Here is a 12,602-nt window from a genome sequence, read left to right on the forward strand (position 1 = left end):
ATGTATGTATACTGCTGGTGTTGTTGTAGAAAATGTGCAAGGACACAGTGCCCTCCTTCCCACTGTCGCAACACAACTATGGGGCAACACTGAGGTAATAAAATATGATGGAACAACCACTATGAATAAGAACAGGCAGGTTGAAAATATCTGCATTAGCTGCTCACTGAAGGTTGAGTTATATTATTAACTCAGTGTTTACTTAATAGCAAACAAAGTTATGGTAGGCTGCCATTTAAAATAAAGCACCCTTTATAAAGAGTTAAAGCATTATTAATAGCTCGTGATCATCACAATTATTCACTAATGTTTCATAAATCTTGAATTACTGGAGGACATGACCACCAACATCTATTATTAAGCATTTCTAAATTGCTAACTGTGTAACTGCATTACTACCATTTCTAAAAGTAAAACACCAACGATGGATTTTTTTCACAGCCTGGCAACCAAACTGTTTTCTTATATATAGCTTATAATTAAACTACCGTAAAACTTCAATTAAAAGCCTAGTCTCAAATAAACGCCCAGTCCCTCTACTAGCCAGGTATGGCTACACATTTTGAGAAATGAACACCTGTTTCAATTATAGGCCTGGTCTGGTCGCCAAGCACTTAACTGTCTTTATATAGGTTTTCTGGATGTATAAAAGTGGGTTGTTGGCTACCTCAAATTATGTGTCCATTCCTTGATTACCTCAGATCAAAAGAATCAGAAGGGGTTTTTCATGAAAATGAATCCAAGTTGTGAGTATTGTTTTATTGGGATAAAGTGGTGTTGTGTCGGTATGCTGGATGCCGTAATCCTTGGGTGACATAACACACCCTCTCTGTGATGCTCTGTCTGTCTGAACCAGATCAAATTAATGATTCATAGTTGATACATTATCTGAAGCCTAATTTTTAAATAAGTAATAGTCATACTGGTTTAAATAAACAATTTCATTGTATTTCCTGATCTTTGCTGAGCAAGTTTTGTGTGAAAGGCCTGTCCCATGCCTGTCCCAAATATAAGCCTGTTGATTTCAGTGATTAAGGCAAATAATAGCCTGAGCTACTAATTTAAGTTTTATGGTATACTGATTTATTGACCAATAATAAAGCCCTTAGTCACTATTGAAAAAACCCTTTAAATGGGTGCCTTGTTAGGAAGTGGCATTAGCATTCATAACAGTCATGTTTACATTCTAGCAGAGCATCATATTTGATGAAACATAGCATGTTTTTCAGATATATTAGTGTCCCCCCTAAGTGTCCCCAGCTACTTCTCACCTCTGTTTAAGCAACAGGAACTATTTGATAACTTTGCATGAATGTTCTCAATTTAGTTACATCTCTGGGAGCCTGCTGGAAGAGCATGATGTCACCCTAAGTGCTTTATGTAACAGTAGGGGGCGCCATACTCTGCTTACGTAGACGTGCAGCCGGAAGTAGTGTGGCCATATTCATCGTTTTGAATCTGTAGTTCAGTTATGCTAACTCTCCGCTGTTAGTTAGAGTAGGCTACACTTGGAAATCTAAATATTTATCAACCTCATGTATATTTACAAGATGTCGACTGGTTGTTAAGGCAGCGGTGCGCGAGGAACAATGTAGCAGCTGCGAAGTAATGTCAACTCATCCCGGTGAGACCATTTTCAACGGTCCTATTGTTGAGGAACTAGCTAGCCAGCTAACTTTGCTAACGTTAGCCCCTTTCGTTACGTTAGCTAGCTAACACGTTTGCTAGTAACGATAGCAGATTTGTCACCTGCCAGTGTCACCCAGATGTTCCAGTTAGCACATGCCAGTAGCTAGCTAGTTTGCAGTTGTGCTGTATTGTCTCATCCGTTTACTAAACGGTACTGTAGCTCGGTTTGACAGGAACTTTGGCCTTGTTATTTTAGGACAGTAACGTTAAATGCTATGGTAAAAGCAAAAGTAATGGTGGAGTGGTGTAACGAACCCGTCCAGGCAGCTGTTTGGTAAGCTAGCTCATTTTGGTGCAGTGTGTTGAGCTTCAAACAGATTAGACCAACGATAACGGACACAGCTAAATTGGTTTGGCGTCGTAGGTATTGCTGTTAAATGTAACGTTATTAAATATATGTAAGTTCACAATAATTTGATAATAATAAGTTGATTTGGCCTCGTGGGCGTTGGTATTACATGTAACCTCTGAGTCAGGACACCAGCGTTATGTGATGATGATGATGTTGATCGGGAAATGCAACGCTGGTTTATCTTACATGTTATATTTTTGTATTTTAGACTTTGTTGGTTTATTATGAGCTCCCTATCAGCCCAGCCTCCGGCATCAGGCTCATCATGCAGGACACTACCTGGAGATGGAAATCAGGTAATATTTAACAGTAACTATGGCAACTGCTTTGCTCCTTACTCATTCTTGAGCATTGGGACAAATCATTTCCCATCAAAAAACCCTAAAAAGTATAAGCTATCAACACGCTAATATCATTTCTGGGGTAAAATTTCATTTTTATAGGATTACTATGCATGAAGATAATATGATTTATAAAATGTTTTTGATCTGCTTTAATGTTTTTAACTTCTAATCTTTCCCTTTCCCATAAAACACCCTTGTCCCAGACAAGAATTCATACCTATAAACAAACAGTACATACTGATAACATTAAGGTAAAAAAAATGTACTATGATAATCTTTGTTGTCTTGTTTTATTTATTTAGTTATTTTGTGAAAATGTTGGCTCTTTAAACATGTGTCCCAGATTTGTGTAAACTCTGTCAGATTTCTACAAAAACATAATTTAATAGGGCATAAAAGGGGTTAGTTATAGCCTTAGGACTCATTTCTCCCTTCCTGGTTTCTAAAAAGGTAGGAATACTTAAGATCTGGTAAGCTCTCTATTTTTGATAAATTAATAAAATAATCTAGGTATCAGGTGTGTCTCAACCATACCATGTCACCTTGTGGCCTTTCTCAGTCAAAACTTAATAAGAATTATGGTTTAAAAATGAGTACTGTAATAAGCATTAAGAGAACACTTAACAACTTTCATAAATAAAAAGGCTACTCACTACATCTTGTGAAATGAATACATTTATAACTCTTATGTATAACTTGATTGTGTCAGACCTTACCTCTGTCAGATCTTACCTCTGACATTCACCATGGTTGCTACTTGAGAAAAAAAGAAATCATGAGGAGGCTGGCCCATTACAAGGTTTAAAAGTCACGACTGATCTATAAAAATATATTTTTTTCCAGCCTAATTGAAGATTAAAAATCGAAAACCCAGAAAATAAGGTTTTGTCCCAATACTCAAGAATGAGTGCTGTCCAATTATCCAACAGTATGTGTAGCTCATATTTAATGCTAAGTGGTTGTACTGTTTTTCCCCTCGCAGGTACAACCAAAAGCCCCTCTCCTGCAGATTCTGCGTGTTGCCGGAGCCCAAGAAGAAGTCTTCACACTCAAAGAGGTGAGCCGTCAGGTGAAATGTCAAGTATGTTTGTTAGTATGCAGCCTGTTTCACTGGCTCTTAACAAGGCGTTATCTGAGAAGTGGTTATTTCAGTGCTCAGTACTCCTTTCTTCTGAGTTCCTATCGGTAACAGTGTATGCTGTAGGTGCCTTGTGATATCAAATATCTGTGTTTTGTGTAGGTGATGCACTACTTGGGTCAATACATCATGGGGAAGCAACTGTATGACAAACAGAGGCAGCACATCGTCCACTGCCAGGATGACCCTTTGGGAGAGCTGCTGGAGGTGGAGAGCTTCTCCGTCAAAAACCCGAGGTATTCACCAGCATCAAAAATGTAGCTTCTGCTCAACACTCAGTAATGCTTGATTATACATCTAAAATAAGGTGGTCCATTCTAAAGTCTTTTTTTTTTTTTTTTTTTTAACAGCCCAGTGTATGAAATGCTCAAGAAATACTTAGTCGTGCTTGGTTGTTCTGGTAAGTATTTATCTGCAGGAATTTATTATATGCTTTATACATTTCTTATGTGAAATAATGTTTCTGTCAGAGGGCACCATCAAAGAGCATGTTGTATATGAATATGTTTTGTATAGTTAGTACATGACTTAAAGTTCGATTGTGTCTTTGTCCTCTTCCCTTTGTGTTTGATGTATTCAATAATTCATTTGCATCTTTAACATGATACTTTTTGAAGTGCAGATCCCTGGGTAAATGGTGATTATCTTACTGTTACATTCCAAAATATACATATATTCTGAATTCAGCTTTCTTTTTGCATACATGTGTGAGTGCTTGTGATAGTTAGTGCATCTCTTGGGGATTAGGGGACCAGAACACCATTTTCCAGGTTGTCCTACAAAGCTACAGAAGAGGGCCTTAGTGAGAGAGTGTATTATGCCATAATTAAAGGGTGGGGGTGTCCTTTTTCTGTTACTGTGTCTTATCTGAAATGCAGACGCTGCAGAGAATCTTTCTGTGGGCCGTGAATGTGTAGAGGGCGGAGTGGAGGATCGTGGTCAGGTAAAACTGAAGCATGGTGCTAAGGAGAAACAGAGACCCCCAGCCTGTCCCACCTCACTGCACACAACACTTGTGAATACAAGTAGACAGGACTGGCAGTGTAAAGCTGCTGATGAATATTATCTTGTTGTCATAAGACGTTAATGTGTACTGCTCACAATGCTGGACTGAGACCAGTAGGTTTTGGTGTATCACTGATCCACCAAGCCTTTAAAGTGAGCTGCTGTCTGCTTGTGTGCGATGAGGAGGGGAGGTAAAGGCTGCTGTCTTCGCTGGTGTGCATTTGTACAGAGTGGCACCGTCTCTGTACAACCCCATCCTTGGTTTGGTCTGGTGGTATTTTCAGCACTCTTTTGCGATCCACCAGCACCACCCAGTGCATGGGGTGGGCAGAGTCACTCTCTCTGTCTGTCTCAGAGTTCTCTTCTCTGCTTCGAACTGGAGGTTCGCAGCTCCCGATCCAGCCACAGGCCTAACAATAACCCTAAACCTCTTTACCCAACCCCGTGTTCCTACACCTGTCTTTCCAACTACCTACAAAATCCACTTAATGTTAAGACTTTGTCTAACCATTGTTGAGCCACAGTCATTAATCGAGGGAGTTACTATAATTCCAATTACTGCATGTGTTAAATCCACTTAAAGGTTGTTACCAAATTTAACATCTGATCATACTTGCAGTGTGTTTTTCAAAAGTCCATATTTAATTTATCAGCTGTGATTAATAGTTATCAGTGACAAACATTACATGCACTCTTAATTTATTTTTGCTTCTGTTTCCTTTCTTACTTGAAAACATCCTATTTTCCGATTGTGAACTCTTTCCCATAAATATATTCTGTACAAGAACATTTAACTTGTACAGTTTGTATCTATGGATAATATCTTAGAATAAGTCATTACTTAAGTCCTTTTAATTTAGCAAACACATACTACATATTTGAACTGGAGTTTTTTAAATTTGACCCTCTAGTTTCATCACTCTGTTAATCAGTATGCTGGCTTTCATTGCCTCACCTTTCTCTGTCCGCCTGTGTTTTTTTTATCCTCCACATGATTTAGGTGGCCTTATTATCTTCTAAATTTGTTTTGACCTCCCTCCCCACCGGCCCGTTCCCTAATTGCCCAGCCCCTTGTTCCTTGTACCACCACCCCATACTGAGAGGCCATCTTGAAAAGGAGCTGCGAGTCCTCCATTTACCCAGTTATGGCTCTGTGTTCTAATTTTTGTCCTTGACGTTTTCTCTCTAGATGTGTGGAGCTGTGGTCAAAGCAGGGCTGGAGGCTGGCAGCGAAGGGCCTCTCCTGCAGACCACCTCCCAGCGACGACCTCGGGAGCCAGACGATGGTAAGGAAATAGTCTGTATGTTTTGCAACATGCCCGAGATAGGACCTGCTCAAAATGCCGAATTTAACGGTTCAAAACCTCTCCAGACTCCCTTGAAGGCCTGCCACGGTCAGCCTGCAAACGGCCCAAACTGGATGTTACTCTGGACGAATGGGACCTCTCTGGCCTGCCCTGGTGGTTTCTGGGTAATCTCCGTAGTAACTACAGCCGCAGGAGCAATGGCTCTACTGACATCCATACAAACCAAGTAAGAAACCTCATGTGACGTTATTAACAGCTGGTTTGGGGTAAATTTGGGAAATTTCAAGCTTAAAAACACTTAACAGACATAATTGTTGGCAAATGGCAAAAACTGGAGTTTAACAGTGGTGGTCTGACTGATGTGTCAGCTGTCTCCTGCACAGGAGGAGGACACGGCCATCGTGTCGGACACCACTGACGACCTCTGGTTCCTGACTGAGGGCGGGAGTGAGCAAGTGAGCGTGGAGATGAAAGAAGCTGCACTGGAGGAAGGCAGCGCGGGAGAAGGGGAGGCTCCACCTGAGGATGATGATGGAGGCGGGAAGGAGGAGAAAGCAGATCGAGAGGTAAAAACTTTTTAGGAGTGTGTCGCCGTTGTTCAAGCTCATACCGACTGATTTAAGTTATTTTGTTTGTTTTTTAAGAGAAATAAATGTATGGAGATAGAGGATAATGTTATGAGATAGTTGATAAATTGTCTCGTATATTAATTCAGATGCAGGAGGATCCTGATGAGGACTCACAGTGTTTAAGCGATGACACTGATACAGAGATCTCAACACAGGTTTGTATCTAGGTTTTTTTCTCCTTTAGAGTCACAGTTTGTAAAATTTGGGATCCACAACCAACTAAAATTTCTCCTGATTAGAATTTATTTGTTCATTGTTTTGGAAGTTTTTACAGTTAGATTATCCGCAAAAGTCTCTTCCTCTCCATAACAAGTGGACCAGGCGATTAAAAGCTGTAAAAAAAAAAACAAAAACAGAATAAAGCAGTTTGACGTTACAAAGACCGGCAGCTAGCTCAGCTACTGCTAATGTGTGCTTACAATTTTTCCCTGATAAGTTAAAATCCAGATGCTCAGGAGGTTTTTATCTGCAGAGGTCTGTGCCTGTTCAAAACAAAAGGACCTGGTAATTTAAACCGGTGAAAACACTGAATAAAGCAGTTTAACGTTAAAAAAAACCTGTTTCTCTGACACTCTCGTCATTGAGGGGCTGCTAATTTTGGTGGCCGATGCAAAAATGTAGATGGCCCTATCTAGAGCCAGTGTTTCGTTTGTCACTTCTGAGCCACTGTAGAAGCATGGTGGTCCATTTCTGCCAATAAATCCCCCTAAATCCTACACACTGGACCTTTAAACAAAGCAGATGTGTGACTTTGCACCTCTTCCCTCAGGATGCGTGGCAGTGCACAGAGTGCAGGAAGTATAACACCCCTCTCCAAAGGTACTGTGTTCGCTGCTGGGCTCTACGTAAGAACTGGTACAAAGATGTCCCCCGACTCGCCCATTCCCTTTCTGTCCCTGACATCCCAGCATGCAGCTCTCTCAGCACACACGACGAGGAAGATGACAGCGACGCAGGCATTGACGTCCCAGACTGCAGCAGGACAGTCTCTGACCCCGTCATCCTGCCCTCTCACTCCACTGCTGACCGACCACTGCCCACCATGATAACAGGGAAAGGCAAGGGGCCTTGGCCCTCCAGCTTCCACAAGGATGAGCAACTCTCAGGAGGGGAGAGTCAGGAAAATCTGGGAATGGAGATTGAAGAAGTTAGGCCTGAGGCACTGTTGGAGCCTTGCAAGCTCTGTCGAGTGAGACCACGCAACGGAAACATAATACACGGGCGCACAGCTCACCTGCTAACCTGCTTCCCATGTGCAAGGAGGCTGCACAAGTTCCAGGCTCCTTGTCCAGGATGTGGGAAGATCATTCAAAAAGTTATTAAGATATTCATTCTCTAAAAAGACACACACACATCATTCAGGCTGGGGACCTCAACAACATAAAATACAACACACATGTTCAAACACATTTGACCATAAAGATGCATGCACTCTGCTCGTAGACACTCACACACAAAACATACACCTTACCCCTCAAACCTACAGAGGTATACTCAGCACTTGGTGAAGCTTGCTCTTGGTTGCATGGTTTATTCTGCATCACACTGCCTCTGAAGTATTGTTAGATGAAACCTTGGACACGAGAGTTTGTCATACCAAATGTTTGTTTTGGTGCCACACTTTAAATAAGGGACACACAAAGGCATACGTATTTATTTATTTATAAGGAGAACACATAGGAATGCACCGTTGGTGTGAGCTTTTATTTGATTTCATGAAGGCTTGTTTTTGCAGGCTGTGTGAATTTTCTCATTTGTATTTGCATTGCATTGAAAGGTGCTATTTAAAATGAGTATTGCCTGCCTCAGTTCTGTTAGTTTTGTTTGACTTTCTCTCCCTATAGTTTCACTTCAGTCATCATCTGGACCAACTAGAAAAGATCAGTGCAGGTATTGACTGCAAGAACATTTCTTTGAGCATCGGCTAGGCTATTTTGTTTGGTTGTTTAACCCTTGTTATATCCTCTTAGGTATTGTGGCTCATTTGAGTTATGAAGACAAGATTGAAGGAAGAACAGGAAAGAAATATTTAAAACTATGATTTTCTAGTCAGCAGCTGCAGCTCCATGAAAGTGTCCTCTTAAGCTTTTAAAAAAATGTGCTTCAGCATAATTGAATGTAATGTAAAATACAAATGTGGTGGCTTAAGTCCTGTTTCTCAACATAGTATTTTAAAAATGTAGAATTGAATTTAACCTGCTTAGGAATGCACAGCTGAAGTATTTACTGTAATTTCCTCTTGGGGTAGTAATTTGATGTTAATATGTATTCAATACCGTATTTACAATTGCCAAGCCTCTGATGACAGTAATGCCTGCAGTAAGTTATGTCATATAATTGTCAGTTAATGTTTAAATGTTATCAGTCAGAGAGGGCACATCTCTTCCTCAACATATAGTAAATGAACAATTTCTGTATATTTTGTATTTAATTTATTTATGATTCTGTTTTAATTGTTTAGATGACCACCACCTCTAATGACGCAGAAGAAGGCTGCACATGTTACAGAGCTCTAATGTGTAATTTTACAGCATGAATATTTTATGAACGATAAAGGAAAAGTCTCTAATGAAACGGGTTACCCTCGGTCAAAGCGACGATGTAGTACTTATTGGGAGTTGGAGGTTTGATTTCAGCGTTACACTGCCATGTAATGACTCTGAACTTTAATTTGTATATTATAGATTTTATTTGGATGGTTCTGCATTATTTGAAGATTGTACTGCTGGACCACATAATTTTCAGTGAGTGTGTGAGCTCTCTACAAATACAGTATGCTCACAAGTAAGATGTTCAGTGACAGTAAGCATTTAACTCTTGGCTCTGCTTAGCGTAGAGGGAATATTCTAGTTCTTTGATCTGCTCTTCACTTGCGCTTAATCTTTCTGCCAGCAGGTGGGGAGAAGTCTCAATATTGTATCTGGTGCCCACAAAAGTTGTACAGTACCAGTGATAACATGTAAAGCATATATAGAGCATGCCTCCCGTCGTGACTAGAGCCGGCACTGAGCTGGTGTGCGAGCTATTTTAGCGATATAAAAACTATAAATGATTAATGTAGCCTGTTGTATTTATCGCCAATATTGTGCATTGAGATGATAAAACCTTCCTCTAGATACAGACCTCATAAAAATGGCCCAGTACATATTGTACCAGTGATACTGGCTCAGAATGACAGACTATTAATGACATAAAGACTATAATGTGCTCAAACATGGTACAGCTAATATAGTTGTTTTTTTCTACCTGTCATGGAATAAAATATGTTGTTTTGTAAAGCAATAAAGAGTTAAGAGTGAATTGTTTCATTTTCACTTTCTAACCATGTACAGTACGCACTGCTAAAGCGAGCTATGTGTGTGTGGTGTGGTGTGTGTGTGTGTGTGTTTTGGCTGAAGAATAAGTCATTGTATGACAGGCCAGCTGTCATGTGTCCTCTTCGTCTTGACTTGGCTCCAGCACCTGCAGCTCGCCTCTGCTTACTCACTGTCCTGCTTCCTCGTGTCCGCCTTATTTTTGGGACAGACACCCTATCCTCTACAGTATGTGGTGCTGTAACACTTCTGCTTTATAACTTGTGCATAGATACTGCAGCTATATTACCCCAGGGTGTTATATAGATAATAATTACCCGTTAGGGAATATTGCCTGAGTGTGGAAAGTCCCCTGTGAAGCTCTCGACCATCTGAAACCACACTGCGTTTACTAAAGCCCACAGAAAGGCGAAATGATTATTAAAGCTGTAGCTTTACTCAGTGTGCTGTACAGGGGGCATGTTTCAATTTAAAAACTGCCCAACAGTGGTGGAATCGCTATAAAAAAACACTCAAGTGCAAGTAAAAGTTCAGCAGTGAAAATGTTCCCCATGTAAAAGTACTTTTCTTGATAATAATTATCAAGAAAATATACTTAAAGTATCAAAATTAAATGTACCAATTGCAGAAAAATGACTCCAAACTGTAATTATATATTATATCCTGGGATTATTATTCCTAATGCATTAATGTGTAAGCAAGAAGTTGAATTAAGTTTATGGGAAAGTATCGGGTATTTTCAAGCCAAGAGGCTCAACTCCAAGTGAAGTCATGGCTCATTGGTGCTGAAATCCAAGTCAAGTCACAAGTCCTTTTTTTATTTTGTCAGGTCAAGTCTAAAGTCATCAAATTTGTAACTCTTTTCAAAACCACTGGTTCCAAAGTACTTGTTTGAGATGGAGCAAATTTTTAACTTTTTAACTATTTAATGTAGAACTACAACCAATGACTATTCTGTCAAACTATTTTGGTTTATAAAACTTAAAAAAAAAAAATAGAAACACTCGGAATTACTCAGACCCCCAGGGGAACATCTTCATATTGCATGTTTTGTCCAACCAATAGTCCAAAGCTTCTAAATGATTTAGTTTGCTTTCACTTAACATGAGGAAAGCATGAATTCTTACATTTGAGAAGCATGAACTGACATATTTACAAGAGGAATGAGCTGAACAAATAAAAAATAATCAAAAAATTCTGTCTGTCGACTAATCAGTTGATCAACTAATCCTTTCAGCTGTAAGATTTTATACTGTTGGGTAGTTAAATCTACAGCAGTGCTTCATATAAGATCATTGCATGTTTAGATGTAAAATCTTAAAGGTCCAGTGTGTGGGGTTTAGTGGCATCTAGTGGTGAGGCTGCAGAAGTGAAACTCCTCCCATGTGCCGAATGTGTAGGAGAATTAAGGTGGAGAGCTGGTATTTAGTTTGTCCATTATGGGCTACTGTAAAATGACATAGCAGACTATGTGGGAGAGCACCCACTGCATATATGGCTTATTCTTAGGTAAAACACAACAGTTATTATTTTTAGGTGATTATATACCAATAAAAACAAAATTATGAATATACCAGTAGATGGCCCTAAATCCCACACACTGGACCTTTAATTTGTGAAATATAACTGGCAAACTATTTTAGTAGAGTAGAAATAAAAAGTATCGTAAAATGGAAATACTCAAGTAAATCAAATTTTCTTTCATTTGTAGTCAAGTACAGAACTTTGATAAATATTAATACAATATTTAGTTACATTCCACCAATGGTAAACATCACGTAGTAGGGCGTGAGTTGCCAGTGATTGGTCCTACAGTATTAAGTGCTTGTGACTCTCCCTTGCTCTGCCTCCAGTTCAAGAATGGCATACTGCTTTGTCCGTGGCGTCTGGCACGTCACAGAGCGCAGAGACGGAGAATGGCATAACACCCCTGGTGACATGGCACCCAGAGCTTGGCAGCTCTAGAATGGCGCAGACCAGGGAGTGGTAGGGGATCTGCATGTTTCCATGGCGACAGCACCTCCATCCCAACATCCCAGAATAACTTAACACATTCTCCCTTTATCCCCTATGGCGTATGCAATACTTCCTGGAGGGAAAATAGTTAGGATGGAAGCTCTCTGTTGAACATTGCTCTCATACTTTCATCCATTTTTATCATTTTACTGCTCTTAAAGTCCTTCTCGTCCTGTTAAAGCACCTTTATAAATACCTGTAGTATTTCTGTGTTACTCTTCCTGCATCTGCATACCTGTTTGCCCTCCTTTGCTTTCTTCTGCTTGTGTGTCTGGGTATCTGTAACCGTATCTGTGTGGACAGGACTGTTTTTTCTCACCTCCATGCACACACACACCACCCACACTTTCCCTCTGTTGTGTCCGACTATTTGGTCGCTCCAGAAACCAGGCCGCTAAATTTGTCCCACTGCTGACACGGGAGAAGGTCAGTGGAGCTGGAGAAACAGAAAAAGCCATAAAGACAAAGAGAATTTCAAAGTAGGAGTAGAATTAAGGGCAAAGCAGGTAATGTGAGACATGAAAATGAGATAAGAGGAGAACCTTTATTGGGCTTGTCTCTTCCCTTGTACCCACAGCAGGGAGTTTGATATGGAAGATGATATGGAGGCTGGGTTCAGGGCATAGTTTCCCGCATAGCTGTCCACTCAGATCTCACAACACTGTTGTGTACATCCCTGGCCTCAGACAGGATTCAGACATGTCTCCTAGAGGAGCTATGCAGATTGTGGTTTACACTTGGGCCACATTAGGGTGTAAATTGCCTTCAAATTAAAGTGGATAGATTTTATGAGGGCCTGGCATTAACC

General features: G+C 40.2%; 1 protein-coding gene across 3 annotated transcripts; it reads left to right on the forward strand.

The window, feature by feature from the left end:
* The first annotated feature begins 1,428 nt into the window (after positions 1-1,428).
* Positions 1,429-9,764, forward strand: mdm4 (MDM4 regulator of p53). 3 transcript variants are annotated; one of them, XR_007449370.1, is made up of 12 exons: positions 1,429-1,624; positions 2,250-2,337; positions 3,368-3,442; positions 3,626-3,759; positions 3,874-3,923; positions 4,402-4,466; positions 5,718-5,814; positions 5,901-6,061; positions 6,204-6,401; positions 6,551-6,619; positions 7,234-8,354; positions 8,435-9,764. XR_007449370.1 is itself a non-coding variant. In XM_049576491.1 (11 exons), exons 2-11 carry the CDS (start codon positions 2,266-2,268, stop codon positions 7,801-7,803), a joined length of 1,491 nt encoding a protein of 496 aa, XP_049432448.1. In that variant the 5' UTR covers positions 1,429-1,624; positions 2,250-2,265; the 3' UTR covers positions 7,804-9,764. The 3 variants fall into 3 exon arrangements, 2 of the variants coding, with proteins under 2 accessions (XP_049432448.1, XP_049432459.1); XM_049576491.1 differs by having other exon boundaries at positions 7,234-9,764; XM_049576502.1 differs by having other exon boundaries at positions 6,219-6,401; positions 7,234-9,764.
* Positions 9,765-12,602: the final 2,838 nt, after the last annotated feature.

Source organism: Epinephelus fuscoguttatus, linkage group LG1 (assembly GCF_011397635.1).
Source record: "Epinephelus fuscoguttatus linkage group LG1, E.fuscoguttatus.final_Chr_v1".
NCBI classification, from domain to species: Eukaryota; Metazoa; Chordata; class Actinopteri; order Perciformes; family Serranidae; genus Epinephelus; species Epinephelus fuscoguttatus.